This window comes from Malaclemys terrapin, chromosome 7 (assembly GCF_027887155.1).
Source record: "Malaclemys terrapin pileata isolate rMalTer1 chromosome 7, rMalTer1.hap1, whole genome shotgun sequence".
Taxonomy (NCBI): Eukaryota; Metazoa; Chordata; order Testudines; family Emydidae; genus Malaclemys; species Malaclemys terrapin.
The window spans coordinates 127,029,282-127,057,107 of NC_071511.1; the positions used below are offsets into that span (position 1 = coordinate 127,029,282).

Here is a 27,826-nt window from a genome sequence, read left to right on the forward strand (position 1 = left end):
TGTTATTTACTCCTTCTCATAACACAAGAACCAGGCATCACCCAATGACATTAATGGGCAGCAGGTTTAAAACAAAGAAAAGCGGTACAGTCCATCTGTGGAACTCCTCGCCAGGGGATGTTGTGAAGGCGGAGGCTGTAGCACGAGGTCAGTTCCGGGCGGACAGGGCCAGGCTGGGCAGGGGTGGTGTCCCCGGCCTGTTTGCCAGAGGCTGGGGCTGGGTCCCGGGATAACCGCCCTGCTCAGTTCACCCCGGGGGCGCCTGGCACTGGCAGGACACGGGGCTACCGGCACTATGGGTCTGACCCAGCCTGGCCATTCTGTTCCGCCCCACTGCACCTCCTGGGCCCAGCTCCGCCTCCTCCCGGCCTCTCTGCCCCCCTGCCCCAGGGGGCTCCTGGCTCCCCCCACCACGTGGGGAGGGGAGGGAAGGGCGAGAGCTCTGATTGGTTGTTCTGCCCCAGGAGGCGGCAGTGCAGCGGACAGCCAATCAGATGGCTCAAATTCGAAAGGGGGCGCTTGGCTGCCCCTGCGGGCGCGTGGGGATTGGGCCCCAGGGAGATTTAGGCGGCGCCTCTGATCCACACTTTACGGTAAGAGCGTCACGGCTGTAGTGACGTCACGGTAGCTGAAGGTCACGTTGCCCTTCACGTGCGCTCCGTGCGCTTCGTGCTCCCCCAGCGGCCCTCCAGGACGCATGCGCCACAGCTTGTTGTCCACATTGCGCATGCTCCAATTGGAGGTGTTGCTCTGGGGAAATGCTGTGGGTGCGCATGCGTCTGGTCCTGCTCGCGGGAAAGGCTCGAGGACGCACGAGCGCAGCCTGCGCAAGAGTCGCCCTGGAGCCACATGCGCATGCGTGAAAGGCTCGGGGGACCAGCTCTCTGGCGGGCCGACGGAGGGAGGCAGGGGAGGAGCCAGGCTGACTCTGGCGCGTGCGCATGCGCAGTGCGTGTGGGCGGGCCCGCGCGGCTTTGGTGCAGTCCGGCTCGAGCGCTGCAGTTGCGCCATGGCCGCCTACCGGCTCGTGCTGCTGCGGCACGGCGAGAGCGCCTGGAACCTGGAGAACCGCTTCAGCGGCTGGTACGACGCCGACCTCAGCCCGGCCGGCAGCCAGGAGGCGCAGCGCGGCGGGGAGGCGCTGAGAGGTACGGGCCGGGGGGGGGAGCGGGGTCGGGGGGTCCCGGGGGGGGGAGCGGGGTCGGGGGGTCCCGGGGGGGGGAGCGGGGCTGGGGCTGCGGTACTGGGCCGGGGGGGGGGAGCGGTACTGGAAGGGGGGGTCCCGGAGGGGGAGCGGGGCTGGGGGGTCCCGGGGGGGGAGGTTCCGGGGGGGAGCGGGGCTGGGGAGGTCCCGGGGTTCGGTACTGGTCCGGGGGGGGGGAGCGGTACTGGAAGGGGGGGGTCCCGGAGGGGGAGCGGGGCTGGGGGGTCCCGGGGGGGGAGGTTCCGGGGGGGAGTGGGGCTGGGGCTGCGGGGGTCGGTACTGGGCCGGGGGGGGTTCCGGGTGGGGGGAGCGGTACTGGAAGGGGGGGTCCCGGAGGGGGAGCGGGGCTGGGGGGTCCCGGGGGGGGAGGTTCTGGGGGGGTCCCGGGGGGGAGTGGGGCTGGGGCTGCGGGGGTCGGTACTGGGCCGGGGGGGGGTTCCGGGTGGGGGGAGCGGTACTGGAAGGGGGGGTCCCGGAGGGGGAGCGGGGCTGGGGAAGCAGTACTGACCCGGGGGGTGGGAGGGAGGGGAACAGTGCTGGGGCCGGGGGGGGGTCGGTACTGGGCCGGGGGGGGGGGGAGTGGTACTGGGGCTGGGGGTGGAGTTACTGGGGCAGCGAGGCCGGGGGACCAGGGGGATGCTGCGTGGGGGGCGGGGGGCAGCAGCCGAGGCCCAGCCAAAGCCTGAGGGGCAGTGGGCAGCGTGGAGCCCATCAGCGCCCCCTGCCCCTGGGGCGCTCCCCAGGCACGTGCCTGGCTTGGCCAGGGGCCACCCCCTGCCTGGGGGTGCTGGGCTTGGTGCTGTCCCGCGGGAGCTGTGCAGGGGTGTGCCGCTCGGGCAGGAGGGCGCTGCGGGGGGCGCTGCGGGGAGGATGCTGCGGGCTCGGGGGTGCCCAGCGCAGGCTGCGTTCAGCGGGAGTAAAAAGGAGCCGATCCGTTGGGCCTGGTCACTGCCAGGGCACAGCCTGGGCCCTGTTGGACGGGGAAGGAGCTGAGCTTTGGCCCCCAGGCTGTAAAGAATCTCGCCCATAAAGGGGGTGATCAGCCCGGAGTCCTGGATCCCATTCCCGGCTCTGCCATTGACACATGTTGTGACCTTGGGCAAGTCTGTCCTGTCTCTGCCTCTGACCGTCTGCAAAATGGAGTAGTACTTGCCCATCCCCACGGAGGGCCTCCGCATGCCGTTCTGGCCCTGAAGCGGAGTTAATCCTGGATGGACGCTGGGAGAGCCCAGTTTCGTTAGGATAAAGTGTTTTGAGCCCCTCTGAAATATGGTGTGGAAGGGCTGTGCATTATCCCCCTGCACAGTGCTTCCTTCGTGTCCCCCACTCCCCCAGCACGTTTTCTCTCATCCCTCACGTGGGGCTGCAGCGCTGTGCTGTGCGAGATGCTCGGCTCTGACAGGCTGCCTTTGCCAGGACTCTCTGTCTCTCCCTGGCGCTGAGTCATTCGGAAGTGGTGCGGGCACGTCTCAGCCATGACTGGACACACAGCCCTCTTCTCTTTGGGGAGCAGGGAGAAAGGGCGTGCTCTGGCTGTGGGTTACAAGTGCTGGCGTGGTTCCCTCCCCACAGCCCTGTGAGGGAAGCAGAGTCATTGACAGGAAATTGCAGGACCTATTTCATCCCCCTTGCTTGCTAGACTCCGAATGAGACACTAGGCAGCAGAGTGCCTGATTCATTCCTCAAAAATTAACACGGCTAACACGGCTGTTACTCTGAAACTGATTCATTCCTCCTGCAGATGCTACCTGGGCGCAGCAGAATGCCATAGGCGCGGGCCCTGGGGTGGGACAGAGCTATCGCTTCTCGGCTCTCTGAGCTGTGGCGCAAACCTAGTATCTAATCACATTGCCGGAGCGTGTGAAGCAAAAATGTCCCAGAATAGACAGCGTCTAAGCAAATCTGTGCTGAAGCCGCTCTGGCACGTCACAGCCCGTGCTGGTTCTCACGCAGGTTGGCCACTCTGTCCTGGGCACTGGGGGGACGGGAGGAGAACGTGTGCAGTGTGATCCTGGGTGAGATGAGTCGGGCGCCAGCAAGCTGCACTGCCCTTCCACCGCACCCTGGAACCCAGTCAGCAGCCTTGCGTAACCCTATTGCCCCTTCTCCTCAGAGCCCCGGTCATCTTCAGCGTGGGGCGTGTTGTGGGGAGAAGTTGGCCTCGCTTTCGGAGGAGCTGTATTGCCTATCAGGATGAGGGGATTTCTGAGGCAGTGGTGGGGGTGGAGCCCCCAGTTCCTGGCTGACTCTGGCTGCAGCAGCCAGTGTTCCTTAGAACTCAGTGTGTGGAGCTGTCCTCTGTACCGTGCGCCACTGCTGGCTGACAGCTCACACGCCTCTGCAGGGGAGGCCCGGCCTGGCGCAACTGCCAGCACTGCATCATGCTCCCCACCGTTCTGGCCCATGTGGGGGTACGGCTCAGGCCTGGGGGTCCTTAGCCACCCACTCAGTGCTGTGTCTGGCCAGAGCTTCTAGACGCTCTCGTGTTACTGAGATGGATTCAGGACAGTGATAGAGCTCCTCTGGTCGGGGAGGGGGCTCTCTCTCCCCCAGCCCTGCCCTATGAACCTGCAGCTCTCCCCACATGCTCCCCGAGCTCTGGAGAGGAAGCAGTGGCTGCCTGGCTCCACCACACTGAGGTTACATAAGCATCCTGTCTTTCCACTTCAGCGAGCTGAGCTGGCTTGTGATTGGTAGACACAGCTTGTCCAGGCTGTGGAAGGGGGGCCAGCTTGTGGAGGGGGCACGTTCGCCCTCACCAGGCATTGGGGAGAGCAGAGGCTCTGCGGCGAAGCGTCAGGGACTCAGCAGTTTAAAGCCCTTTGAGGCAAAAGATTCCCTGTGACTCGCAGGCTGGTCCATCGGGTTACGCCAGCTGCTCAGCCTGAGGACAAATCAATGCAGGCCCCTGAGACCAGGTGATGGGAGCTGATGTGACCTCCCAAACCCGATGCCGTGGGTGGAGCCCATACCTCTGGTCGAATTCTGAGTGCACTGGAGGCCTGCTGGGGCTGGGCGTAAAGCGGGGCTGTAGGCAGTGGCGCCCCGGAAGGGCTAGGGCCAGGGAGTTCTGGGGACCAGTGCAGTCTCTGGTGGTGGGGAGACCGTCAGAGCCTGGCTTGTTGGACTAAGAGAGGGAAGTACTCCCAGCATGAGACTCCTGGCATCTGCCCCCCCTGACCCTTGTTTGCCTCTCGTGGGTGCTGTGCACTGATGGTCTCGGGGTTCTGATCCCTTCCAGATGCCGGCTACGAGTTCGACATCTGTTTCACCTCTGTCCAGAAGCGGGCAATCCGCACTCTCTGGATAGTGCTGGATGCCATCGACCAGATGTGGCTGCCTGTGGTGAGGACCTGGCGCCTCAATGAAAGGCACTATGGAGGCCTGACAGGCCTCAACAAGGCTGAGACAGCTGCTAAGCATGGGGAGGCCCAGGTGAAGATCTGGAGGCGTTCCTATGACATCCCACCACCTCCCATGGAACCAGACCACCCTTTCTACAGCACCATCAGCAAGGTAAGGTGGGGCCCTCGCAGCTCTGCCTTCTCCCCTCTCCCCACAACTGCCGAATGTGGGGCCTCTGGGCTGGGGAGAAGGCTGGCTGGCACGAGGGTTGCTGTTCTGTGGGATCCTGTGTGAATGGGGGGCAAGGGGTGCCACTGCATAGTCCTAACTGGAGCTGGGTGACATTTTGGGGATGAAGTATCAGGGGGTAGCCGTGTTAGTCTGTATCTACAAAAACAACAAGGAGTCTGGTGGCACCTTAAAGACTAACAGATTTATTTGGGCATAAGCTTTCGTGCATCCGAAGAAGTGAGGTTTTTACTCACAGATTTATTTGGGCATAAGCTTTCGTTAGTCTTTAAGGTGCCACCAGACTCCTTGTTATTTTGGGGATGAATACTTTATTTGGCGAAAAATGCAGCTTTGGGTCGACCAAAACTTTGCAGAGATTTGGCAAATCGGGTTGGCCAAAAGAACTATATGCGAGTTGAAACGTAGATAGTTCGGCTATTTCAGAGGGGAAACATGGGGGCAAAATGCTTTGTTCGATCCAAAACAATTTTCAAGTTTGTCGTTTTGGCAAAAAAAAACCCCAATAATTGTTGTTTTAGGGCAACCCAAAATGAAATCTTTTCCCAGGTGTTTTTGTTCAATGGTCAAACCAGACAGTCCTTGGCCCAGTGCCAGTCCTCTTCCCATGGCTCCTGGTCTTGCAGCCTAGGGCTGGGGTGGAGGGGCACTTGGCACGGCCCGGGCACCTCTTCCCCCATTGTGGTTTCTGGCACGCAGCTCCACCCTGACTCCATGTCACCAGTGACTGTAATGATCTCAGAAGCGAGCAGAGATTGAGACCAGCCAGCAGTGCTAACTGCTGGTCTCAATCTCTGCTGGCTGTCCTGTGCCATGAGAAGATACTGACTCCACTAGGAACTGCACAGGCAGGGGCTGGGAGCCCTGTTATGCTGTTAATCATTACAATCCCGTGTAGCTCCCTGGGGTGTCTGCTCTGCAGTGAAACCCTGCTCCTAGATAGGAACCTGCAGCCCCCAGAACCCAGCTGACAGGTGACCGAATGTCCACTAGCCATGGGAATCGCACAGCAATCCAGGGGAGGATTTGGAACTAGAAAAGGCTTCCTGGCCTAAGCGTACCCTGGGTCTGGGTCACTCTGTAACCGATTTGTTTGCTGTGCAGAGCTGGGTTGTCGTCCCCTCACCCCCCCCTCCCTGCAATAACCCTGTGGGGACCCAGACCAGGACAGCAGAGTGATGGGTGGGCGTGATGGTGCTGCCCGTGGGAGCCAGCTGAGGTCACTCAATTAAGATGAACTGCAAACAAAATGGGGCAGATAAACCCCAAAAGCTGGTGGTTATTCCAATACTTAAATTTACCAACCAGCCCAAAACAGCTTCTGTATTACCTCACCGGTTACTCAGAAGTCCAAACAATGCAGTTCCCTTAAAGTGCCCGGCCTCAGGCCTCCGTCCAGACACACCTGTCAGATATGATGATGATTACTGAAAATCTTCTCCCATCATGTAAAATAGGTTCTTCCACCCCCAAAGGATCAGCCACATACCCAGGTTCAATTATAACTTAGATCTTACCCAAAATACACACTATAGTCAATTCTTATTAACTAAACTAAAATTTATTAAAAAAAGAAAAGAGAGTGAGTGTTGGTTAAAAGATCAACCTACATACAGACTTGAATTCAATTCTTGAGGTTCAGATCCATTACAGAGGTGATCTTGTAGTTGCCAAAAGTCCTTTTAGAAATAGTCCATAGGTTATAGTCCAATGTCCATATTCAGGGTGGCTCCAGTCAGTGACTGGGGATCTCAATCCTTGAAACCCAAAGCAGATCTGAGATGAAGCAGGGTTGTGTCCCAAGGTTCTTATACATTTCCAGCAGCCTTTTGGCCTGAGAAAACAATAGGCCTAACTCTCCTTCCAAACATCCTGGAAACAAGCACAGGGTAATTTATCCATTACACAGTTCAGATACAGTTACCACAACCTTCAAAGAGACAGAGACAATAATACTATTTCCCTCAAGTATCATCAGAAATGTTACTATTCCTTTTTTGATCTTTGAATTAAAGTTATTGCAATAGACCAGACTTGTTTGCTTACATCACAAGACCTGAGCAAACATCTACTTTTGAGATCTCTAACAATACAGACTTGCATTTCAAAGCTCTGTCCATTTACAGATCTTCCTAACCGGTCCTTAAGGTTCACCCATGGGTCAGGTCAGTCTGTGAGTTAATTAACTTTCTGGCCCTGTCACCTTCCAATGAAATATTATACCCCACTCCTAACGTCACAGTGGGGCTCCCTGCAGGAGCTCCCAGTGACCACATCGGGGGCAGCTCGCCATGAGCCCAAAGCTCTTCGTTAGCTAGGCATTGCTGCCCATGTCCACGGTGACTGAGGGCTGTTGGTGGTTGTTCCCCAGGACCGTCGTTACGCCGACCTGACCGAGGACCAACTGCCGACCTGCGAGAGCCTGAAGGACACCATTGCCCGGGCCCTGCCCTTCTGGAACGAAGAGATCGTCCCCCAGATCAAGGAGGGCAAGCGTGTTCTCGTTGCTGCCCATGGCAACAGCCTGCGAGGGATTGTTAAGCACCTGGAAGGTACGGCAGCCTCATGCCCTCAGCTTCCTGCGAATCGGTGGAGCTGCGGGCTGGCTTGGCCCCAGGCTCGGCAAGGTGTCGGCACCTGCCAGCGCGTGTGTCTAACTGAACTCCGTCCCCCGCCCAGCGACCCTCTCCCGGAGCGTTGCTGGGACTCCGCTCCCTGCTGCTCTCGCAGCCCCTGGGGCGGGCAGCGCCTTGCTGTGGGTCTCAGTGGGTGACTGTGCCTTGTGTTTGCAGGCATGTCCGAAGAGGCCATCATGGAGCTCAACCTGCCCACCGGCATCCCCATCGTCTACGAGCTGGACAAGAACCTGAAGCCCATCAAGCCCATGCAGTTCCTGGGGGACGAGGAGACTGTCCGCAAGGCCATGGAGGCTGTGGCAGCTCAGGGCAAAGCCAAGAAGTGAAGGCAGGTAGTGGAGGCTTGTGAGCAGTAGATGAGCCCCCTTCCCACCCCTCTCCTGCACACACTGCCCACAGCCTTTAAGAACCGAGTACAGAGCCAGCTCCCTGGGACTGCATCCCTCCGTAGACAACCCTGCAAACCCACAGGCCAGCTAGACTGCAGAGGCATCTGGGAGCCTCTCCTCACAGATGGGGGAAGCCCAATGGCTGTAGCCAGGTGGTAACCGCCTCTGCAAGGCTCCAGCGACCCTGGGCTAGACCAGTGACTGTGTAAGGTATTGGCCAACCCAAGCATTCCCTAGACAGTCACCCTGGGCCTTCCTAGCTGTGCTTGAGCTCACGGGGAGCTCTTGTCATTGTCACGAGTTTTACTGTTGCTTGATGTAGTCATTCCAGGCGTGTGAGCATGGACCAGCGGAGCGAGGTGTGAATGCTGCTGAGAGTCAGGGACCAGTCTTGCTCTCCCATGCCCCTGGGGGGTTTGTCCTGGTTTACTTCTTGAAAAGGGCCATGTTTGGGGTGCTGCGTTCTCGGTGTGTGGGAGTGCATCCGCCAGCGATTGTACCTAGCTCTCCAGGGCCAGCTCTTTAATTTATTGCCTTCAACCACGGACTGGGGAGGGGGGCATATGGAGGAGTGTGGTGTGGAGCTAGCGTCGGCCCTGCCCCCTTGCCTGCTGTGTAGTGCTAGTGAAACACGGTTCCTGTATGTTAGCCCACGCGCTTGTGTCCCTGGCACTGGCCTCGCCGTGAGCCTGGGCCTGCACTGGGCCTAGTGTCACTGTCCAACAAGAGCGGTTGTCTCGTTAAGTACAATAAAGGAGTGATGTGCAATAGTTGCTGTGTCTGTTGTGTCTCTTGGCAGGGCCCTCCAGTGCTGGGACTGGGGCGAGTAGGGGCATGCAGGCTCCCTGGGCAGCCTGTGACACCAGGTACACACACTAGGGCCTTTGTCTATCCCAGCTGGGCCTTGGGACCATACAGGGTCCCTGGTTCCCTTTCCTCCACCTCCAGCCATGGCACACAGTCTGGTCTCCCTTTCCCTGGGGCACAATCCCTCCAGCTGCTCCTGGAGCCCAGACCCCTGGAACACCTGCTGGAAAGGAGCAGGCCCTGCTCCACTACTGATTACAAAACAGCTGGGCCTGCCCTGCTCCACCCAGCCCCTGCCAGGGCTGCAGTGTTCTCCCAGCGGCTGTAGCTAGTGGGCCTCTGAGCGGTGACTCCTGCCCTGCATTGCTGGAGCTGGAGGGATAGGAGGCAAACTCCCAAGGGGGCTCCCGCAATGCCTAGGCTTTCCCTGGGCTGGCACTGTGGGTGTGCAGGGGACCCAGGCCTTGTGCTACTTGAACTCCTCAAGGGAGCACACTGAACAGAACCCACCCTGGTAGGCTCTCCCAGCTGCTGCTGCTTCCCCTCCCCACTCCATTACACGGGGTTCGCGGGACCCAGGGGCTGGGTAGCTTAGTGGAAATGTAAGGGGTCATGAAAACTGACTTTAGAAGATGTAAGAGGGATTGTCAGACACCCCCTTCTCAGGAGCAGTGCGAGGACTGCAGCATTAGAGGGGGGGGCAATCCTCCCTTGTCTTGGCCCTGGCTGTTTGCCCACACCCCTGAGGCCAGTTATTGAGTCTGGCCTCGTGCTCCTGGACAGTACACACCTTCCTGCAGAAGTGCCCAGGGGAAAGCCAAGGCTGGCCAGTAGGGGCAGCCCCATTTAAGCCTGGGAACCAAGTGGCACAGGGGCCCCTACCAATGGTCAGTCATGCTGGCTCTCCAGTACCCAGGCAGGAGCTCCCAGGCCCTGGATTCCAGCTTGTGGGCACAGCACCACAGTCAGCCAAGCAGTATCCTCACCAGCATGACAGGAGCCAGGAGCCCTTCAAGAATAATTTATTGTTCATGGCACAACAGTTTAAAAACCTAACTGGAGAGCAGGGCCCTGGCAGGGGCTACCACTTGCAGAAGGACATAGGGGACCCTGCTCCCCCTACGCTAGCCTTAACACAATCCAAAATCCACTGGATGCTCCAGGAGGTGCAGGCTGCACGCAGTGGCCTGCAGGGGTTGCTCTGGTTAAGGGATGACAGAGGCACAGGCTGGCTGCCTGCAGCTCCCGTGCCAGGGCCCAAAACTGGTGGTTCAGGCTGGCCTGCAGCAGGGACGGTGGCCAGCTAGGTCTGCAGGAACTCCGGCTGCACTCGTGCCACCTTGCGGAGCTCCTTGGAGTGCATCCTGGGGCACTGCATCTCACACCAGCTGATCGGCACCATCTGTGCCCCTTGAGCCAAGAACAACAGGTCACTGTCCAGCTTCCCGGGGGCTGGGATCTGCCTGTCCAGCGGAGAGGGGCTCGGACTAAGGAACGTTCCAAGCACCCACAGGACTGCAGCTCCCGCTGGGGAGAGTCCTGCCAGTGCCTCCTCCCAAGGGCCCACAGTGCTGTGTGGAGCATCACCAAACCGCCCCTCCCCACTGGCTGGAGGAGAACAGAGGGGCCTGCCGAGGCAAAAGCAGGCCTAGCAACAGAACCCAGGAATCCTGGCTCCCAGTCCCTCGCTGAGCACTAGAGAAAGCCATTACCCACTCCCAGGCTGTGAGCCGTTAACGCCCAGGACAGGGGCCTGATGCTCATTCCTCCCACCACCCAGCAGCTCAAATCCTCTCCCCACAGGGGAGGCCCAGAGGTAGCAGGGAGGTGGAGGCAAGGCTGCCGGCCAGCTCTCCCTGCCAGGCCTGCGGAGCCAGCGACTTTTACCTGCTTCGCTGTGAGCTACCACCACGCCCAGCTCGTTCTCCGCCGTGCTCAGCAGGTAGTTGGACTGCATGTCCCCCAGGGAGATCTAGGCACAGGCAGATTAAGGGAAAAGGCTCCAGGGCTGGGCTGGAAAAGCTGGGCTGGAAAAGCCCGGCTGGCCGCTTCCCACCCCGCCCCGCCCCACCACTGCAGGGAAGGATACCACTTTGGCCAGGACTATGTCCCCAGGACGGAAACTCTTGTAAACTTCCACCTGCCAGAGAGAACACAAGGCCCAGGTTAGTGGGGGAGAGGGGCAGGAGAGCAGCTTTGGCCTGGACCAAGGCCAGTCCCCTATGCAGAGAGGAGCCACACAGCCAGGTCCAGCCAGTCCCATTACCTTGACAACAGCCCCTTTGGAGCAGCGGGGTACAGACCCCCCTCCCCCCAAGGGACAGCAGCAAGCCCCAAACACTGCATCCTGCTCAGCCTGGCCCAGAGGGGGGCTCCCTTCAGAGAGCTGGGGCGGGGGAGACATGAACTTGGCAAACCCTCCTCCCAGAGGGAGCCTGTCCTGAGCAGGCCAGGGGATGAATAGGGCAAGCCATGCCAGGGGGGTGGGCTTACAGCTGCAGACAGGGAGAGGTGAGTGGGGCGACCCATGCGGGGGGGGGGGGGGGGGGGTTATGGCTGCACACGCGGGGAGGAGGGATGTCAGCTGCCACGCTAGGCAGTAACAGAAGCAGGCAGCACCTGACTGACCTTGTCTTTCTCTGTGGCTCGAATGTCTTCTCTCCTGTAAGAAGAGACAGAGGGATCCTAGTACCGGGGCAGGCAGACCGGCCCATTCCCATTGGGCAGCAAGGCCCAGGGCTACTCCCACTTTCTTTTGAGGCCCAGCAGTAACTGCCCCGTGTTCCGGGACAGGCTGTTCCCCAGGACACTGGCTGGGGCTGGGCGGAAGGCATTAGATAAGGCAGCACTGGGATTACAGACCTTGGGACGGGGGCAGACCTGTACTAAGACACCAGCAGGAACCCAGCCCTCCCCCAGGGAAGGGCAGACGAGGCCAGGCCCTACCGTATGGTGCCTCGGAAGGCGGATTTCAGCGGCGTGGAGCCGATGTACAGGATGTGCACCTTGGCAAAGCGGGAGTTAATGCTGCATACCTGTGGGGAGAGAGTGACATGAACCCTGGGCTGAGCGCTGCCCCCAGAGGTGCCCATGTACTGGGCAGCGAGACCAGCAGGGACTGGCACCTCCTGGCTCTCCTCTAGGGGACCTAACGCCACTCCTTCCTGCTCCCAGGGTCACTGGCACAGCAGGTTGGGGTGCTCCATGCCAGACAGACCCCGCTCCCCCTAAAGAGCACCCCATTCCCCTCCAGCCTGACACAGGAGCCAAGCACGCCAGGATTTAATGCCTGCCCCACAGCCCCAGGGACAAAGGCCTCCACCTCTTCCCCAGAACAGGGCCAGCCTGGTGGAAAGCAGGAATTCAGCCTCCATGGCGTCTAGGCTGAGAGATGGGGGGGGGGGGGGTCCACCATACTGACACCTGCCCCACCAGACAAGGAGATGAGACTCAGCAGCTTGTGGCACCCGGGCCCAGAGCAGAGTGTGGCCTGGTTGGCACTGGTGCTGTAGAGCCAAGAGGCTCCCTTCCTCTCTCAGCCCCAGGCCAGCCTCTCGGGAGAAGCTGGCACAATGGCAGAAAGGGCATCGTCCACAGGCTGTGCAGCAGAGGGGAAGGTTTGTAAAATTTTCCGGTCGTTACTTGGGCATCTATTGCAGAGGACTCCTGCCCTTCCCCCTCTCCCCCAAAGCACTCTTCATGTCACCCCAGGCACGGTGCCCCTGTGGTGAGACAGACCCTGCAGGCCTGGCGGGTTCAGCTGCTTTTACCTTGCACGTCACGATGGCCCCTACATCGGGCAGGAGCTGGGACTCGGCGTCTCTCACCACAGACACCACCGGCAGCTGCACAGGCGCAGAGAGAAGAGCCTCCGGTTAGCCCAGCGCCTGGCACCAGTATCTCCCACCTCCTACAGAGACAGCAACTGGCACGTGCCACGTCCACCAGGCCCAGCTCGGCCAAGGGACTTAGTCAATCCAGACCGTCACCCCCCACAGCCCCACGCAGGACTGAGCACTAGTTTTGTCCCCACATACTGGAGTTATTTCTTTATATTCATGGGCGGTGGGTATAAAGGCCAGGGGAGGCTCTGCTGCCGTTGCGGGGTCTGGGCTTGTGGCTCCAGCCTTGGGGAGGGTGTCGGCGGAGCTGGGGGCTAGCCCATGTTTATATTCATCCTTTGTAATCTGATCTAGTTTCCACACAACTGCCCCTCGTTGAGTAACGGGCCTACTCTGTTCTTGCTTCTAATGTACTTGTAGAATGTTTTCTGGTTTCCTTCTATGTCTCTTTAAGTTTGCTCTTGTGGCCTTAATAAAGTCTCTCTGAAAAACTGCCAACTGTCTTCTATTGTTTTTCCCTTAGACTTGCTTCCCATGGGATCTGATCTACCAACTCCCTGAGTTTGCTAAAGTCTTCTGCCTTGAAATCCATTGACTTTATTGTGCGGTTCTCCCTCCTACCATTCCTTAGAATCATGAACTCGACCATTTCATGATCACTTTCTCCCAAGCTGCTTTCCACTTTCAAATTCTCAACCAGTTCCTCCCTATTTGTCAAAATCAGATCTAGAACAGCCTCCCCCCAGTAGCTTTCTCCACCTTCTAAAATAAAAAATTGTCTCCAATACATTCCAAGAACTTGCTGGAGAATCTGTGCCCTGCTGTGTTATTTTCCCAACAGATGTCTGGGGAGTTGAAGTCCCCCATCACCACCAAGTCTTGCGCTTTGGATGATTTTGTTAGTTGTTTAAAAAAAAAAAAAAAAGCCTCCCCACCTCTTCTTCCTGGTTAGGTGGTCTGTAGTAGACCCCTACCATGACATCACCCTTGTTTTTTACCCCTTTTATCTTTACCCAGAGAGTTTTAACAAATCTGTCTCCTATTTCCATCTCAACGTCAGTCCAAGTGTGTACATTTTTAATAACTAAGGCAACACCTCCTCCCTTTTTCCCCTGGCTGTCCTTCCTGAGCGAACTGTACCCTTCTATCCCAATATCCCAGCCATGCCTATCGCCCCCCAAGGGCAGCTCTCGCCCCACCAGATGGGGCGTGGACTCCTGCTGGGGCCTCCCGGGGGTTTCAGTCCCTGTGGTTCCCTGGGCCAGGGTGGGAAATGGGGTCGGGGGGGGCTGGGCACACCCCACCCTGCCCCGAGCCCAGGCACCGGCAGCCTCCAAGTGCAGCCGCGATGGACCCCGCGGGGCCGGGCAGCAGCGGGGAATCTCCCCGGCCCGAGGCGTATTCCTCCCCCGGCCCAGCCCCAGGACCCCCTCACCGCTCCGTCCTCGCTCGTCTTCGCCAGGCAGCCGGCCAGCGCCGCGCACACGTAGCCATGTCGGGTGTAGGTCCCGCTGCCCGCCGCGCCCTCCTCCAGGCTGCAGAGCCGCTCGCCTAGGGACAGCCCGAGTCAGGCCCGGCCGGGGGGGGGGGCGCAAGGGGGGGGCCCAGCCGGCCCCGGGGGGGGGGGGAGGGGAGAGGAGGGGGGGTCCCAGCCGGCCCCGGGGGGGGGGGGGCAGGGGAGGAAGTGGGTGGGGAGTCTGGGGGGGGTCAGGGAGTGGGGGGGGCCCAGCCGGCCCCGGGGGGGGGGGCAGGGGAGGAAGTGGGTGGGGAGTCTGGGGGGGGGTCAGCGAGTGGGGAGAGCCCAGCCAGCCCCGGGGGGGGGAGGGGGAGGGGAGAGGAGGGGGGTCCCAGCCAGCCCCGGGGGGGGGAGGGGGAGGGGAGAGGAGGGGGGTCCCAGCCGGCCCCGGGGGGGGGAGGGGGAGGGGAGAGGAGGGGGGTCCCAGCCGGCCCCGGGGGGGGGAGGGGAGGAAGTGGGGGGGGTCAGGGAGTGGGGGGGCCCCAGCCAGCCCCAGGGGTCAGGGCGGGGGAGGGGAGAGGAGGGGGGGACCCAGCCAGCCCCGGGGGGGGTGTCAGGGAGTGGGCGGGGGAGGGGGCCGGGGGGACCCAGCCAGCCCCGGGGGGAGGGGGGAGCCGACCCCCCCCACTCACCTGGGACGCAGCACCGCACCGGCGGGGCCATGCCTGCTGCTCGGCGACTCTCCCTGAAAAAGCCGTTTTCCCATTGGCCCCGGCTAGAAGGGGCGGTTGTAACCGACGGTGCCATTGGCCGGCTCTCCCACGTGATCTCTACCCAGACTACGGCTCCCAGCGTGCACCGCGGTAGGGCCCGCGCAGGCGCAGTGGGGCCAAGATACCGGGGAGATGCCTGGCCGGCGGTGACGGCCGGGGCCGGGGCAAATGGAGGCGGGGCGCGGGCCGGGCCGGGCGGCAGGTAAGGGTGGGCCGGGGGGTGCCCGAGGGGCCTGGGGAGTTGGGGGGGTGTCAGAGGGGGAGGGGCGGGAGGTTTGGGGGTGTCAGCGGGGGAGGGGCGGAGGGTCTCAGAGAGGGAGGGGCGGGGTGTCTGAGGGGGAGGGGCAGGGGGTCTGGGAGTGTCTCAGAGGGGGAGGGGCGGGAGGTTTGGGGGGGTCAGCGGGGGAGGGGAGGGGCGGGCGGTCTGGGGAGTTGGGGAGGGGGTGTCAGCGGGGGAGGGGCGGAGGGTCTGGGGGGTCTCAGAGAGGGAGGGGCAGGGGGCCTGAGGGGGAGGGGCGGGGTGTCTGAGGGTGTCTCTCTCTCCTGCCCCCCTGCGTGGTGGCGCCCCCTGTGTACCCCCCTGTCACCATCCTGGGGGTTGGGCCCCCGCGCAGGGCCGGTGCTGGGAGGGGATCTCCCCCAGTCCGTGTGTCAGTGTCACGCACGCCCCGTCGGGGGTGGCGAGGCCCCGAGCACACGGTTCAGTCGAGCACCGCAGTGGGCACCCTGGGGTGCCGCACCCGTCAGAGCCGGCTGCCAGGCGGGAGCCACGGAGCCCAGGTTCCATGGTGATGGGCGCGTCGGAACAGCCTGGTGTGGGATTTCCCCCCCCTGCACTTTCCCTGGGCCTGCTGCCCTGGTGGTTGGGCACGTAGGGGATGGGGCACGGCCCAGGGCAGAGGCGAGGACCAGCCTGTCTCTCCCATATGCTGGGCAGATCCCCCTGCCTGTGGGAGTCCCCCTGTTCCAAGCCTCTGTCTACCGGGGGCGAAGACGGGCACCGAAATACCCTTAGCCTGTGCCCCGTGGCCTGGAGGAGATGCCAGCTCAGTGGGCAGGATGTGCCGCATGCCCCCCTGGCTGCCCCCGTCTGCTTCTCAGTTCATGCACTTTAATTCACCACAGTATTTCCCTAAATAAACCGCCCCCGTTTTTAGTGGGACACACTCAAAAGACCCCTGCGGGCTGTGCAGGGCTAAGTCATGAACATGCTGTGGTACCCTTCACCTGTCAGAGCCTTTCCCAGGTAAAACATTCTGCAGAGCTGAACATCACAGCCAAGAGATCGCGGCGGGAGAACCCCCAGCCCCATATCAGAGCACGGGGGATGAATGGGGGGAGCCCCGAGAAGGGCAACAAGAAGGATGGGGGGACTGGAGGAATCGAGGATGAAATGGGCACAGAGTGGGGGAGGCTAAGTGCTGGCAGAGACAGGAGACGGGTCTGAGAGAGGCTGGGCCGAGGCGCTGCTCGGCATGATTCCTCCCCAGAGACGGGCGCTAGCTAGGCTGGGAGACAGGCTCCAGGGCCCCGGCTCGTGCTGCCCCGTCCTGGCAGCCCCAGTGTGCTGCAGCCTGCTCTGTGTCTGAGCCCCGGGTGCGGGGTCCTGGGGCAGCCTCTCCTAATCAGTGCTGGAGGTGCTGTGGCATGCCCCAAGGAGGTGAATCTGTTTGCTCTGGTGTGGGACTGGCCCAGGAGGGAGGCTGCCATCTCTGCTGGGGTGGGAGATGGCGGTGTGGGTTTTAAACCCCTCTGGGGTCCCCGGTTCCAGGTGGGGGCTCTCTGGAGGAGCTGGCAGGGTCTGAACTCGCAGCCTGGAGCCAGCCCAGCAGTGCTGCCCTCAGTGCCGTCTCTGGTTTCTTCTGCGTCTGGAGTGGGAAAGGCGAGCTGGGGCCAGTGAACACCTGAGCCGGGATGGGGGGCGGGGAGCTGCAGGAGTTACCCAGGAGCTGGGCTCACTCCCCTTGCCGGGCTCTGCTTCCCCCACCCGGGGGCTGGGCTGGACATGCCAGCGAGCGCTGCCAGCAGGGCAAAGGCAGGAACGTCCCTGGCGCTCCCTGTGAGGGCTCTGAGCCGGGCTCTGCTCCCGCAGGCTGTGTGTGGCAGGGATGAGGAGCCGCCAGCGGGCGTTCGCAGCGGTGATGCGGCTCTGTGTGAAGTGCCTGCGCGTGGGCCGGCAGCGCAGGTTCAGGCTGGCCTGGCGGGCACAGCAGCTGTGGCGCTACGGGCACCTCTGCCTGCGCTCCCTGCTCTACAACTCCTTCACCAACAGCGACGTGCTGCTGGACTCCCTCTTCGAACCCATCTACTGGCTGGTGGATCACGTCACTCGCTGGTTCGGTGTGGTGAGTGCCCGGCGGGGTGGGGAGCCAGGTGCGAGTGCCTTACAGGGGGTGGGGGGGCGCCAGGTGCGGTGAGTGCCCCGCGGGGTGGGGGGGCCAGGTGCGGTGAGTGCACCGTGGGGGCGGGGGGGGGCCAGGTGCGGTGAGTGCCCCGCGGGGTGGGGGGGGGTGCCAGGTGCGGTGAGTGCCCCGCGGGGTGGGGGGCGGCCAGGTGCGGTGAGTGCCCCGCGGGGTGGGGGGCGGCCAGGTGCGGTGAGTGCCCCGCGGGGGGGGGGGGGGCAGGTGCGGTGAGTGCCCCGCGGGGGGGGGGGGGGCAGGTGCGGTGAGTGCCCTGCAGGGGTGGGGGGGGCCAGGTGCGGTGAGTGCCCCTCTACTCAAGGCTGGGGAGCCAGGAGAAGGAATGGGGTCTCATCCCCTCCCCTCTGGAATCCAGCTCTGTGCCAGCCCCAGAGCCTTCTGCCCCCCAAGTTGGAGCTGGCAGGGGGGTGCTCACTGGCGTGGATGGGGTCCCAGCATGCTTTGCCCGTTCCTAGACCCTGTTTAGCGGTGCTGCTGCCTGAGTTCTGGGCACCATGCCAGAGAGGGAAAACCAACAAAATCTGGATCAGCTGTGTAGAGTCGTGTGCCCCACATCCCTAGAGGCTAAGGATGGAGTGGGCAGGGGGTGTGCTGGGGCTGGGGGCTCAGAGCGGAGAAGGGGGCGCGTGCTGAGGGGTGCACTGAGGGCTGGGGTTCAGAGCGGAGAAGGGGGTGCGTGCTGAGGGGTGCACTGAGGGCGGGGTTCAGAGCGGAGAAGGGGGTGCGTGCTGAGGGGTGCACTGAGGGTGGGGTTCAGAGCGGAGAAGGGGGCGCGCGCGGAGCACGGGGGCTGAGGAAAGGGGGTGCGCGCTGAGGACTGGGGGTTCAGAGCGGAGAAGGGAGGTGGGCTCAGGCCCTCTCCTGCTCCTCCCTGCAGGTGTTCGTGGCGCTGGTGATCGTGCTGACAAGCTCCATCGTGGCCATTGTCTACATCTGCCTGCTGCCCCTCATCCTGCAGACCTACCCGCCCGGCTGGGTCTGCTGGCACCTCGCCTACGGCCACTGGAACCTACTCATGATCCTCTTCCACTACTCCATGGCCATCACCACCCAGCCAGGGAACCCCCCGCAGGTGGGGCAGGCCTGGGCCACCAGCTGCTGTGTCCCTCTTCGCCCCAGGGGCGCTGTGGGGAGTGGGGCGGGGCGGGGCGCTGGCTGTGTGTGTGTGGGGCTCCCGGCTGCTCCAGCCCCAGACTCCCCCAGCAGGGGGCGCTGTGGGGAGCGGGGTGGGGCGCTGGCTGTGGGGGGAGCCCCCGGCTACTCCAGCCTGTCCCAGCAGGGGGCGCTGTGGGGAGCGGGGCAGGAGCTGGCTGTGGGGGGAGCTTCCGGCTATTCCAGCCTCTCCCAGCAGGGGGTGCTGTGGACAATTAGGTTCTTGGTGCATCTCAGGGAGCAGTGACCACGGCCGGGCCAGGGGCGGCTCTATGTTTTTTGCTGCCCCAAGCACGGCAGTCAGGCGGCCTTCGGTGGCGTGCCTGCGGGAAGTCTGCTGGTAACGCGGATTCGGCGGCATTTCTGCGGGTGATCTGCCGGTCCTGCAGAATTGCCCACTGCCAAATTGCTGCCGAAATCGCGGGACCAGCGGACCTCTCATAGGCATGCCACCTGACTGCCGCCCTCACAGCGACCGGCAGGCCGCCCCCCGCGGCTTGCCGCCCCAGGCACATGCTTGCTGCGCTGATGCCTGGAGCCACCCCTGGTCCGGACCCGTTGGCACCACTTCCTTGGACTCTCCAGAGCCGTCTGCCCGGCCTTTCGGAGCCGTGGGGCTCAGGCAGCGCTGGGGGCAGGGCCTGTTTCCAGCGTGGCTGAAGGCGGATGGTGAGGAGCCTGCGCTGGGCTCTGGGCAAGGGGCGAGCAGGGTCCTGGTTGGGCAGTGAGGGCAGCCCTGAGCGGGCTGGCCAAGGGACCTAGCGGGAAGCTGCTCTGAGTGGTGACGGCCCTGCCTGCCCTTCCCTCCACAGGCCAAGAGCAATACTGTGGCCGTCTCCATCTGCAGGAAATGCATCTCCCCCAAGCCTGCCCGCACGCACCACTGCAGCATCTGCAACAGGTAGGGGTTCCCCCCACTTAGCCCCCCCCACCACTGCAGCATCTGCAATGGGTAGGGGCTCCCCACCCCCTGCACCACTGGGCACCTGCAGCAGGTGAGCAGCTGTCCTCTCCCCCTTTGCTCCGCTGGCTTCTTGCCTCAGTCCCGGTAGGCTGTGCTGAGATGGGAGACCCCAGCTGGTGCCTGTCTCTGCAGCCCGGCCGCGGGCTTGCTGTGTATGGCACTCAGCATGTGCCGCTCTCCTTCTCCCAGGTGTGTGCTGAAGATGGACCATCACTGCCGTATCCTTCCGCAAAGGCGAACCCCTGCAGCCCCTGCCCAGCACGGGGAGCAGTAGGATGGGGGGGCAGTCTTTGTGCTGTCCTGGCACTCTGGGGGCCAGCTCTTCATACCCGAGTGGTGCCGATGAGCCGGGGGTGCAGCAGGCTGGGCAGGGGATCCGTGATGCTCACTGAGCGCCTGGCGCTGCTGAAAGGGGATGCACGGAAACCTGCCCCTGGAATGGCTGGTGGACAGACAGGCAGCACCTGGCAGGTTGGGCGCAGGGCGGCTTCTGGCTGGGCTGATCAAGGGGAGGGTTTGCACCTTCCTGAGGACTCTGTGGGTCTCGGTGCACTTGCTGGGCAGTGACCCCGTCCTGTCGGACTCTGGGCACCTCTGGTTGAAAAGTGCAGCCCTGCGAGACGCCAGGTCCCAGCATGCTAGGCTCCGTGAGCGCCAGATGGGGCAGTGCATGCTGGGGCTCCCGGTTTAAGCTGTGGGGCTGCTTTCCTGCCCCCTTCCTGCTGCAGGAGCTCCCTGGGTGTTCCTGGGCAGGGAAGTGTGGGGCCAGCCAGCAGGAGGCAGGGGGGCTTTGCCAGCCTGGCTCAGAGGGGTTCTGCACCCGCCGGCCCGTTACACATCTTTAACCCAGGCGCAGCGTGGCTGAATAACTGCGTGGGACACTACAACCATCGCTACTTCTTCTCCTTCTGCCTCTTCATGACCATGGGCTGCATCTACTGCGGCATCAGCAGCTGGGACATGTTCCGCGAGGCCTATGCTGCCATTGAGGTGACTGGGGCCCCAGGCCGGTGGGGGGGGCTCAGCTGAGCCAGCCAAGGGCGTTAGTGGCTGTTGTGCCCAGGCCCTTGTCCTGGGCCCATCACCCTCTCGCTGGGGCTTAACCCCGGCCCCTGGGCTGGCAGCCTGGCCGCATGCTGAACGAGGTCCCCCCTCTTACAGGGCAGAGGGGCCGGCCAGCCCCGCCCCGGTGAGTGGGGCCAAAGGACGCCGGGCACGTGGGGGAGGGTGCTGGCGCCCCTGCTGTGAGACGTGTAACTGGCGCCCTATGTTTTCCGTCCAATAGAGAATGAAAATGCTTGAGAAGGAGAGACTGCAGGTGGCTGCCAACCAGGTGGGATATTCCCGCTCCCCTAGCTGCTGAAGGCAACATGGGGCAGAGTTGTGTCTAGGAGTCCACCAAAAGGTGCTGCCCCCTGAGCCTACAGCTCCCAGCATGCACTGCTCCACCCTGTCCTGGAGCACTGCATGCTGGGAGCTGGAGTCTCAGCCAGCTGCATAGTCACTCTGTGGTCTGTGCTGGAGCAGGGGCTGGAAGGAGCTGGGATGGGCCAGGCGGCTCTGCCAGGACCTTGCCCCAGCACCTTGGCATTGTATGAACAGCTCTTCCCCATGTGCACGCGGGTTCCTGGTCTGGGGGCGCAGCGGGTGCCATCTGTGCCATTTGCTCTGGCAATGCCCGCAGGCCCTGCTTGGCGGCTGTCCCATCGCTCCCCTGAACCAGCCACACGCCCAATGCTTTGTGCTCGCGCTGCTGCTGTCTCCTGCAAGGTGTCTGTCCGGCCATGCACTGTCTGCCCATCCATCTGCTCTGGCTGCCCGGGCCCTGGGGGCCATTTACATCTCGGGGGGGGGGGGGGGTAGAGTAGCCCCCGACAGCTATGGGGGCCCAGCATTTGTCTGGCCTAACCTGCCCGCATGCCCTTCCTTTCAGACGTACTACCAGACGCCGCCCCCCGCCTTCTCCTTCCGCCAGCGGGCCTTCCACAAGAGCATAGTCTACCTCTGGGTCCTGTGCAGGTAATTGGGCTGGGAGCATGTCCAGGGCTGGGCTACTGGGTCCAGTCAGCGCAGTCCTGCCAGCCCCATGCAGGGGTGTCTGGCACAGTGGGGCGAGCATGCCTGTGCCCCCTGACTTGGCAGGCGAGCCTGGGCCTTTCCCTGCAGCGACACGCTTTGGGAGCCCTATCGCTTCCCTTGGTTCCCTGGGGCAAGGAGGCGGCTGGCTCTGCTGGGGTTCCCAGCATGCTTCAGCTTGGCCCCTCCCCCCACCATCCATCAGCACCCCTGTCTGCTCTCCCCCCAGCTCGGTAGCACTGGCCCTGGGGGCCCTCACGCTGTGGCACGCTGCCCTCATCACCCGAGGGGAGACCAGCATCGAGAGACACATCAACAAGAAGGAGCGGCAGAGGCTGCAGAAGAAAGGCAGAGTGAGTGCGGGGCCCGTGCTCTTGGCTGGGATGGCGGGGGGGGCTGAGCTGCGGGGACTAACGTCGGCCCTCCCTCCCTCCGTCACAGGTGTTCAGGAACCCCTACAGCTACGGCGCCTGGGATAACTGGAAGGTGTTCCTGGGAGTGGAGACGCGCAGGTAGACCCCCCGCTGCGGGGGGAGGGTGGGCTGGGGCTCTGCCCGCCAGCTGCCCAGTGGACATGTGCACGTAGACTGCCTGCTGCAAGGGGGAAGTGGAAGTGGGGGGCTGGGGCTCTGCCTGGCAGGTGCCCCGTGGACACACACTGGTAGACTCCCAGCTGCGGGGGGAGGGGGTGGCTGGGCTCTGCCTGGCAGGTGCCCAGGGAGGATGGAGTCACTCCTGGGTTCTCCGGCTGACTCAGTGCCGCCTGGGGCAGATCACTGCAAAGCTCCGTCCACCCCTTCGTTAGACTCACCAGGCCGGTAGCTGGCACCTGGCCTCCGTGCTCACCCATGGAGGATTTTGGAGCCTGGCCCAGTCTCAGCGTGTGACGGAGGGCTACCCCCCCCAACATGGGGGCTCCTGGTGAGGTGGACACTGGCACCACCTGCTGCAGTGCCAGAGCCCAGAGCCCAGCCCTTGTGAAGCTAACGGGGGGAGGGCAGGGCCAGAGGGGCTGGAGCCAGCCTGGCCCCCCTGTGGGGACTGGCAGCCAGGGCTTGTCTTCTCACCATGGGGCTCTATTCCCTCCCCCAGACACTGGCTCACCCGTGTCCTGCTGCCATCTACACACCTGCCCCATGGAACTGGCCTGAGCTGGGACCGTCCTCCCTGTGTGACAGAGCCGCGCACACCTCTCCTGGCCATCTAACGGGCGTGGGGGCAGAGGCGCAGGGTGTGGGACCCACCCCTCAGCACCAGCCCTCAGAGCCTGGACCCACTCCAGCCTGGCACTAGCAGATCCTCCTCAGGGGTATCCAGCGGGAGGGAAGCACCAGCCGGCTGCCTGGAGCCTCCCAGCTCCGCTCACCAGACCCCTCCAGCAAGCCCCAGCATGGCTGCAGGCAGCCCGCGGCACTGGGGCGCTTTGCCTGGGGGGGGACATGCTGCAGTCCGGAGACACAGGGACAAGCGGGCAGCATGTGCAGGGAAGGGAGTGGCTCTCTGCGGGATAGCAGAGACTCCCCAGCTGGCACGCGGGGCAGGGGGCCCCTCCCCTCCCGCACAGGGGATTTTAAATGCCAGAAATAAAAACATTTTTTTCACTAATGCAGATGGAGTGTTACTTGCTGCCAGGGCCCAGTGGCAAGGGGAAGCTTTGCCCACAAGCCGTAGGGAGGCAGAATGCACATAGGAGCCACCCAGGCGGCTACCCGCTGGAGAGCAGTGACCCTGCCCCTGTCGGTCAGGCCACGCTGCTTAGAGGACACACCATCCGGAGTGAAACCAGCCCGAGGGGCCGAAGCAGCGGGGGCCAGCAGTTAAGGCACAGGGCCGAGAGCCCAGGGACCCGAGTTCTGGGCTGCGGGCTGACCTTGGGCAAAGGAGCGGCTGTGTGGCACCCACCCTGAGGGGACACTGCCCCTCCCCCCCCCTCAACAGCCAGCAGGGGATGAGCGGCAGCTGGACAGAGCCGGCATAGACGTGAGTGGGGAAGGTCAGCGTTAGAAGGGCCCTCCTATTCCCAGAACAGGGCCCCTGCCTGCAGGATACAGCAAAGCCCTGGAAGGGGCAGGGAGTGGGGCAGTTAACAGGACCCCAGGGAGCGAGGCCCCTCCGGCTGGAGGAGTGCAGGAGGGATATGCAGGCTCACGTGGTCCCTGGGGCCTTCAGAGCCAGATTGGACCAAGCCCTGGAGAGACCCAGGGCCAGGCCAAACCCTAGCCCTCAGGAGAGAGACAGAGACCGCAGGGCTGGGGTGGGCTCACACCTCCCCAGCAGAGGGTACTAGGCAGCAGCCTCGGGCCCCTCACCCCAGCCATCTTCCCCACTGTGACGGAGCAGGGCAGATTTGACCTGGGAATGTTGCAGGGGGGTTGCAGTGGGGATGTGGGACTTCCCTTGAAGGAAGCTACCTGAGCTGTAACCTGAGCCAGGAACGGGGGTGGGGAGAATTAACACCTTCTGCCCGGGAGACTGAACAAAGGAGAGGAGCAGCGGGAGGGGCTTGGAGTTTAGTTTCGGTTGGGGCTGGGTGGTGCAACGCAGGGAACCCCAAGCTGGGGTCTAAGCTCCCTGAACCTCCCAGAGGGACCTAATTGAGGGGGTCTGGTCGTACCTACACGCTCTGCTTGAGACTGTGTTCCTGTCCTTAAATAAACCTTCTGCTTTACTGGCTGGTTGAGAGTCGCAGTGAATCTCGGGAAGAGGGGTGCAGGGCCCTAACTCCCCCACAATCTGCAACAACTGGTGGCAGCGGTGGGATCTACTGCACCCCGTGGACGGCGCTTCCTGCAGTAAGTGACTGGGGAGCAGTAAAACGAAGGGGGATTGACGGGGACCAGGCGTGCTGAAGAGTGGGAGAGAGACGGTTATTACCCCTGGGAGTGTGTGACCAGCGAGAAGGACTTTTGCAGTAACAGGGTCCCCCGGGGGGATCGCAGCGAGTGGTCCCAGGGGCGGAGGAGTCTGCAGCTCGACCCTGGCAGAGAGGCGGTGACCTCGAGAAGGGCTGGCACACTAGGGGTCCCCCTGGGAACTGTGGGGAGCTGTGAGCACACAGGCCGGTGAGTGGCCAGCAGGAAGATGTATGCCAAGCGGCTTAAGAGCGACCTGGTGGAGCTGTGCAAGCAGAGGCGGCTGTGCATTGGGAGGCTCACCAAAGCACAGCTCATTAGCCGGCTGGAGGAGGAAGATCGCGCGAATGAACTGATCCCTGTGTCTCAGGGAAGCAGCCTGGCAAATGCAGCGCAGGCACCAGTGTCTGTCCCAGCTGGGAGTGGTCAGCCGGCTGCTGAGGGCTTCCCGAGACCCCTCCTTCCTATGCCTAGGGGAAGGGTGGGGAGGAGCCCAGCAAATACCGAAGGCGCCGTGACCCCCCCGGCCAGCAGGGGACCCTCCCGGCGAAGCTCGCCGGCCAGCATAGGATCCTCCCGGCGACGTTCGGCATCCGTGGAGCAGAATTGGCTGAAATGGGAGAAAGAGCTAAAACTGAGAGAGCTGGAGGATCGTGAACAACAGAGACAGCATGAACGGGAGGAGAATGAGAGACAGCGTCAGCATGAAGAGAGACAGAGACAGGAGAATGAGAGACAGCGTCAGCATGACCTGGAACTGGCGAGATTGAAGGGCAGCGAACCCCTGGCTGCGGTGAGTGAGGGGGGACCCAGGACTGCACGGAGCTTTGATAAGTGCATCATGGCCCCATACAAGGAGGGGGAGGACATGGATGACTTCCTGGAGGCCTTTGCGACGGCCTGCGAGCTGCACCGGGTTGATCCCGCGGACAGACTCCGGGTCCTTACCCCCTTACTGGACCCCAAAGCCGTGGCATTGTACCGCCAACTGGGAGAGGCAGAGAAAGGGGACTACGAACTATTCAAAAAGGCCCTGCTACGTGAGTTTGGGCTGACTCCTGAGATGTACCGGGAAAGGTTCCGGAGTCAAGATAAAACCCCTGAGATCTCATATCTGCAACTAGCCGTCCGCATGGAAAGATACGCCAGCAAGTGGGCTGGTGGGGCCCAGACGAAGGAGGACCTGATTAAACTGCTGGTACTGGAGCAACTGTATGAGCGGTGCCCATCCGACCTGAGGCTGTGGTTGGTGGAAAGCCAGAGAACCTGCGACACGCCGGGCAGCTGGCTGATGAGTTTGTAAAGAGCCGGTCAGGGGGTGGCAGGGAGGAGCCCCAAAGGAACAGGCCCGCCGCGATGCAGAGAGAGAGTCACCCTGGGACCTCCCAAAGGGGGAATATGGGGAATCCCCTCCCACGGGGAATGCCCAGCATCAGGGACAACCGACCGGCTCGAGGGGACCCACGGGACCTGAGCTGCTATTACTGCGGCCGAAGAGGCCACGTTCGGGCCCAGTGCCCCAAGCTCAAGGACAGACTGAGCAGACCGAACCCGCACCGGGTTAACTTGGTAGAGGCCCAGACGGACGAGGGGCAGGCTTCCCACGCAAGAGGGGCTGGCAGCTTATCAACTGCTCAAGAGAGAGAAGGGCCCCCGGCCAGCTTCTCTGGGGGGGCCAGATGCTCCGGATTCAAAGTTCTCCGTTTACAGGGTTGGCGCGGGGCTGTCCCTGCGGAGCGAGTGCCTTGTTCCCCTGGAGGTGGATGGGAAGAAAGTTTATGGATACTGGGACACGGGCGCAGAGGTGACACTGGCCCGGCCCGAGGTGGTGGCCCCAGATCGGGTGGTGCCCAACACCTTCCTGACCCTGACCGGGGTGGGCGGGACCCCATTCAAGGTTCCCGTAGCGAGGGTACACCTGAAATGGGGGGCCAAGGAGGGCCCCAAGGACGTGGGAGTGCACCACCATTTGCCCACTGAGGTGTTGATGGGGGGGGACCTAGAGGACTGGCCAAGCAGCCCCCAGACCGCCTTAGTCATGACCCAGAGCCGGCGAGGGGCACTACGCCCTGACCTTGGGAAGGATGTCCCACCGGAGGCACCGAACCCTTCCCGGGTGGGGAGGGAACACCCAAGGACAGGCCGCGGGGTGGCTGGGGCTTCCGACCCAGCCGCCGAGAGGGAGCAGGTCCCCATCCCTTCCCCAGCCGCCGAGTTCCAGGCCGAGTTGCAGAAGGACCCCTCCCTGCGGAAGCTAAGGGGCCTGGCTGACCTCAGTGTGGTACAGACCATGAGGAGAGGATGCAAGGAGAGGTTCCTGTGGGAGAAGGGGTTCCTGTACCGAGAGTGGGCTCCCCCGGGGGAAGTGGAGTCGTGGGGGATCAGGAGGCAGCTGGTGGTTCCCCAGAAGTTTCGCCACAAGCTACTGTACCTGGCCCATGACATCCCTCTCGCAGGGCACCAGGGGATCCGGCGCACCAGGCAGAGGCTGCTACAGAACTTTTACTGGCCCGGGGTCTTCACCAACGTCCGGCAGTACTGCCGATCCTGTGACCCCTGCCAGAGGGTGGGGAAGGCCCGGGACAAGGGGAAGGCAGCATTGAGACCTTTGCCCATCATAGAGGAGCCTTTCCAGAAGGTGGCCATGGACATAGTGGGACCTCTCAGCAAGACGACCCGGTCTGGGAAGAAATACATCCTGGTGGTGGTAGATTTCGCCACCCGCTACCCCGAGGCAGTGCCCTTATCGTCCATTGAAGCAGACACTGTGGCGGATGCGCTGCTGACCATTTTCAGCCGAGTGGGGTTCCCCAAGGAAGTCTTGACGGACCAAGGGTCCAACTTCATGTCGGCCCTACTCCGGTGCTTGTGGGAGAGATGTGGGGTCCGGCACAACTGGGCCTCAGCATATCACCCCCAATCCAACGGGCTGGTGGAGAGGTTCAATGGGACGCTAAAAATGATGCTGAAAACATTTATGAATCAGCACCCGCAGGACTGGGACAAGTACTTACCTCACCTGCTGTTTGCGTACAGGGAGGTACCCCAGGAGTCTACCGGGTTTTCGCCTTTCGAACTGCTATATGGAAGGCGGGTAAGGGGGCCCCTGGACCTGATGAGAGACGAATGGGAGGGGAAGGCCACTCCTGACGGAGAGTCGGTGGTGGAGTATGTCCTGACCTTCCGGGAACGACTTGCCGAGCTCATGGGCCTGGCCAGGGAGAATCTGGCCAGGGCCCAGAGGAAGCAGAAGGTCTGGTATGACCGCACAGCACGGGCCCGCGCCTTCGCCACTGGGGATCAGGTGATGGTCCTCATCCCCGTGAGGAAAAACAAACTCCAGGCCGCCTGGGAAGGGCCCTTCAAGGTTGTCAAGCAACTAAACGAGGTAAACTATGTGGTGGAGCTGTCGAACCGGGCACACCACCACCGGGTGTACCATGTGAATATGATGAAGCCATATTATGACAGGGGGAATATGGTGTTGGCCGTGTGTGGACAGTGGGAGGGGCAGGGAGATGACCCTTTAGTAGATCTATTCCCTGGGACAAGAGTTGGCTTCTCCTGGAAGCAATTCCCCTCTCTGATCGGCTAACCCCCTGCCCAGCGAGCTGAGATCGGAGGGGTGCTGCATCTGTACCAGCAGCTGTTTTCCAACCAG

At 62.5% G+C, this 27,826-nt stretch overlaps 3 protein-coding genes across 5 annotated transcripts; 2 read left to right on the forward strand and 1 right to left on the reverse strand.

Annotated features, from left to right (window-relative positions):
* The first annotated feature begins 971 nt into the window (after positions 1-971).
* Positions 972-8,593, forward strand: PGAM1 (phosphoglycerate mutase 1). Its single transcript, XM_054033530.1, has 4 exons — positions 972-1,148; positions 4,446-4,720; positions 7,170-7,350; positions 7,591-8,593. The coding sequence occupies exons 1-4, from the start codon at positions 1,010-1,012 to the stop codon at positions 7,758-7,760; spliced, it is 765 nt and encodes a 254-aa protein (XP_053889505.1). The 5' UTR covers positions 972-1,009; the 3' UTR covers positions 7,761-8,593.
* Positions 8,594-9,636: 1,043 nt separating this feature from the next.
* EXOSC1 (exosome component 1) lies at positions 9,637-14,710 on the reverse strand. Of its 2 annotated transcripts, none has more exons than XM_054033533.1 (8): positions 14,621-14,710; positions 13,908-14,023; positions 12,401-12,475; positions 11,577-11,665; positions 11,259-11,292; positions 10,720-10,770; positions 10,518-10,602; positions 9,637-10,040 (listed from the first exon to the last, which is right to left on the reverse strand). In XM_054033533.1, exons 1-8 carry the CDS (start codon positions 14,649-14,651, stop codon positions 9,934-9,936), a joined length of 588 nt encoding a protein of 195 aa, XP_053889508.1. In that variant the 5' UTR covers positions 14,652-14,710; the 3' UTR covers positions 9,637-9,933. The 2 variants fall into 2 exon arrangements, with proteins under 2 accessions (XP_053889508.1, XP_053889507.1); XM_054033532.1 differs by having other exon boundaries at positions 11,250-11,292.
* Positions 14,711-14,823: 113 nt separating this feature from the next.
* On the forward strand, positions 14,824-22,919 carry ZDHHC16 (zinc finger DHHC-type palmitoyltransferase 16). 2 transcript variants are annotated; one of them, XM_054033528.1, is made up of 11 exons: positions 14,824-14,903; positions 16,794-17,046; positions 17,999-18,193; positions 19,086-19,174; positions 19,427-19,455; positions 20,094-20,227; positions 20,523-20,570; positions 21,171-21,256; positions 21,543-21,666; positions 21,755-21,825; positions 22,406-22,919. In XM_054033528.1, the coding sequence occupies exons 2-11, from the start codon at positions 16,810-16,812 to the stop codon at positions 22,518-22,520; spliced, it is 1,128 nt and encodes a 375-aa protein (XP_053889503.1). In that variant the 5' UTR covers positions 14,824-14,903; positions 16,794-16,809; the 3' UTR covers positions 22,521-22,919. The 2 variants fall into 2 exon arrangements, with proteins under 2 accessions (XP_053889503.1, XP_053889504.1); XM_054033529.1 differs by lacking the exon at positions 20,523-20,570.
* Positions 22,920-27,826: the final 4,907 nt, after the last annotated feature.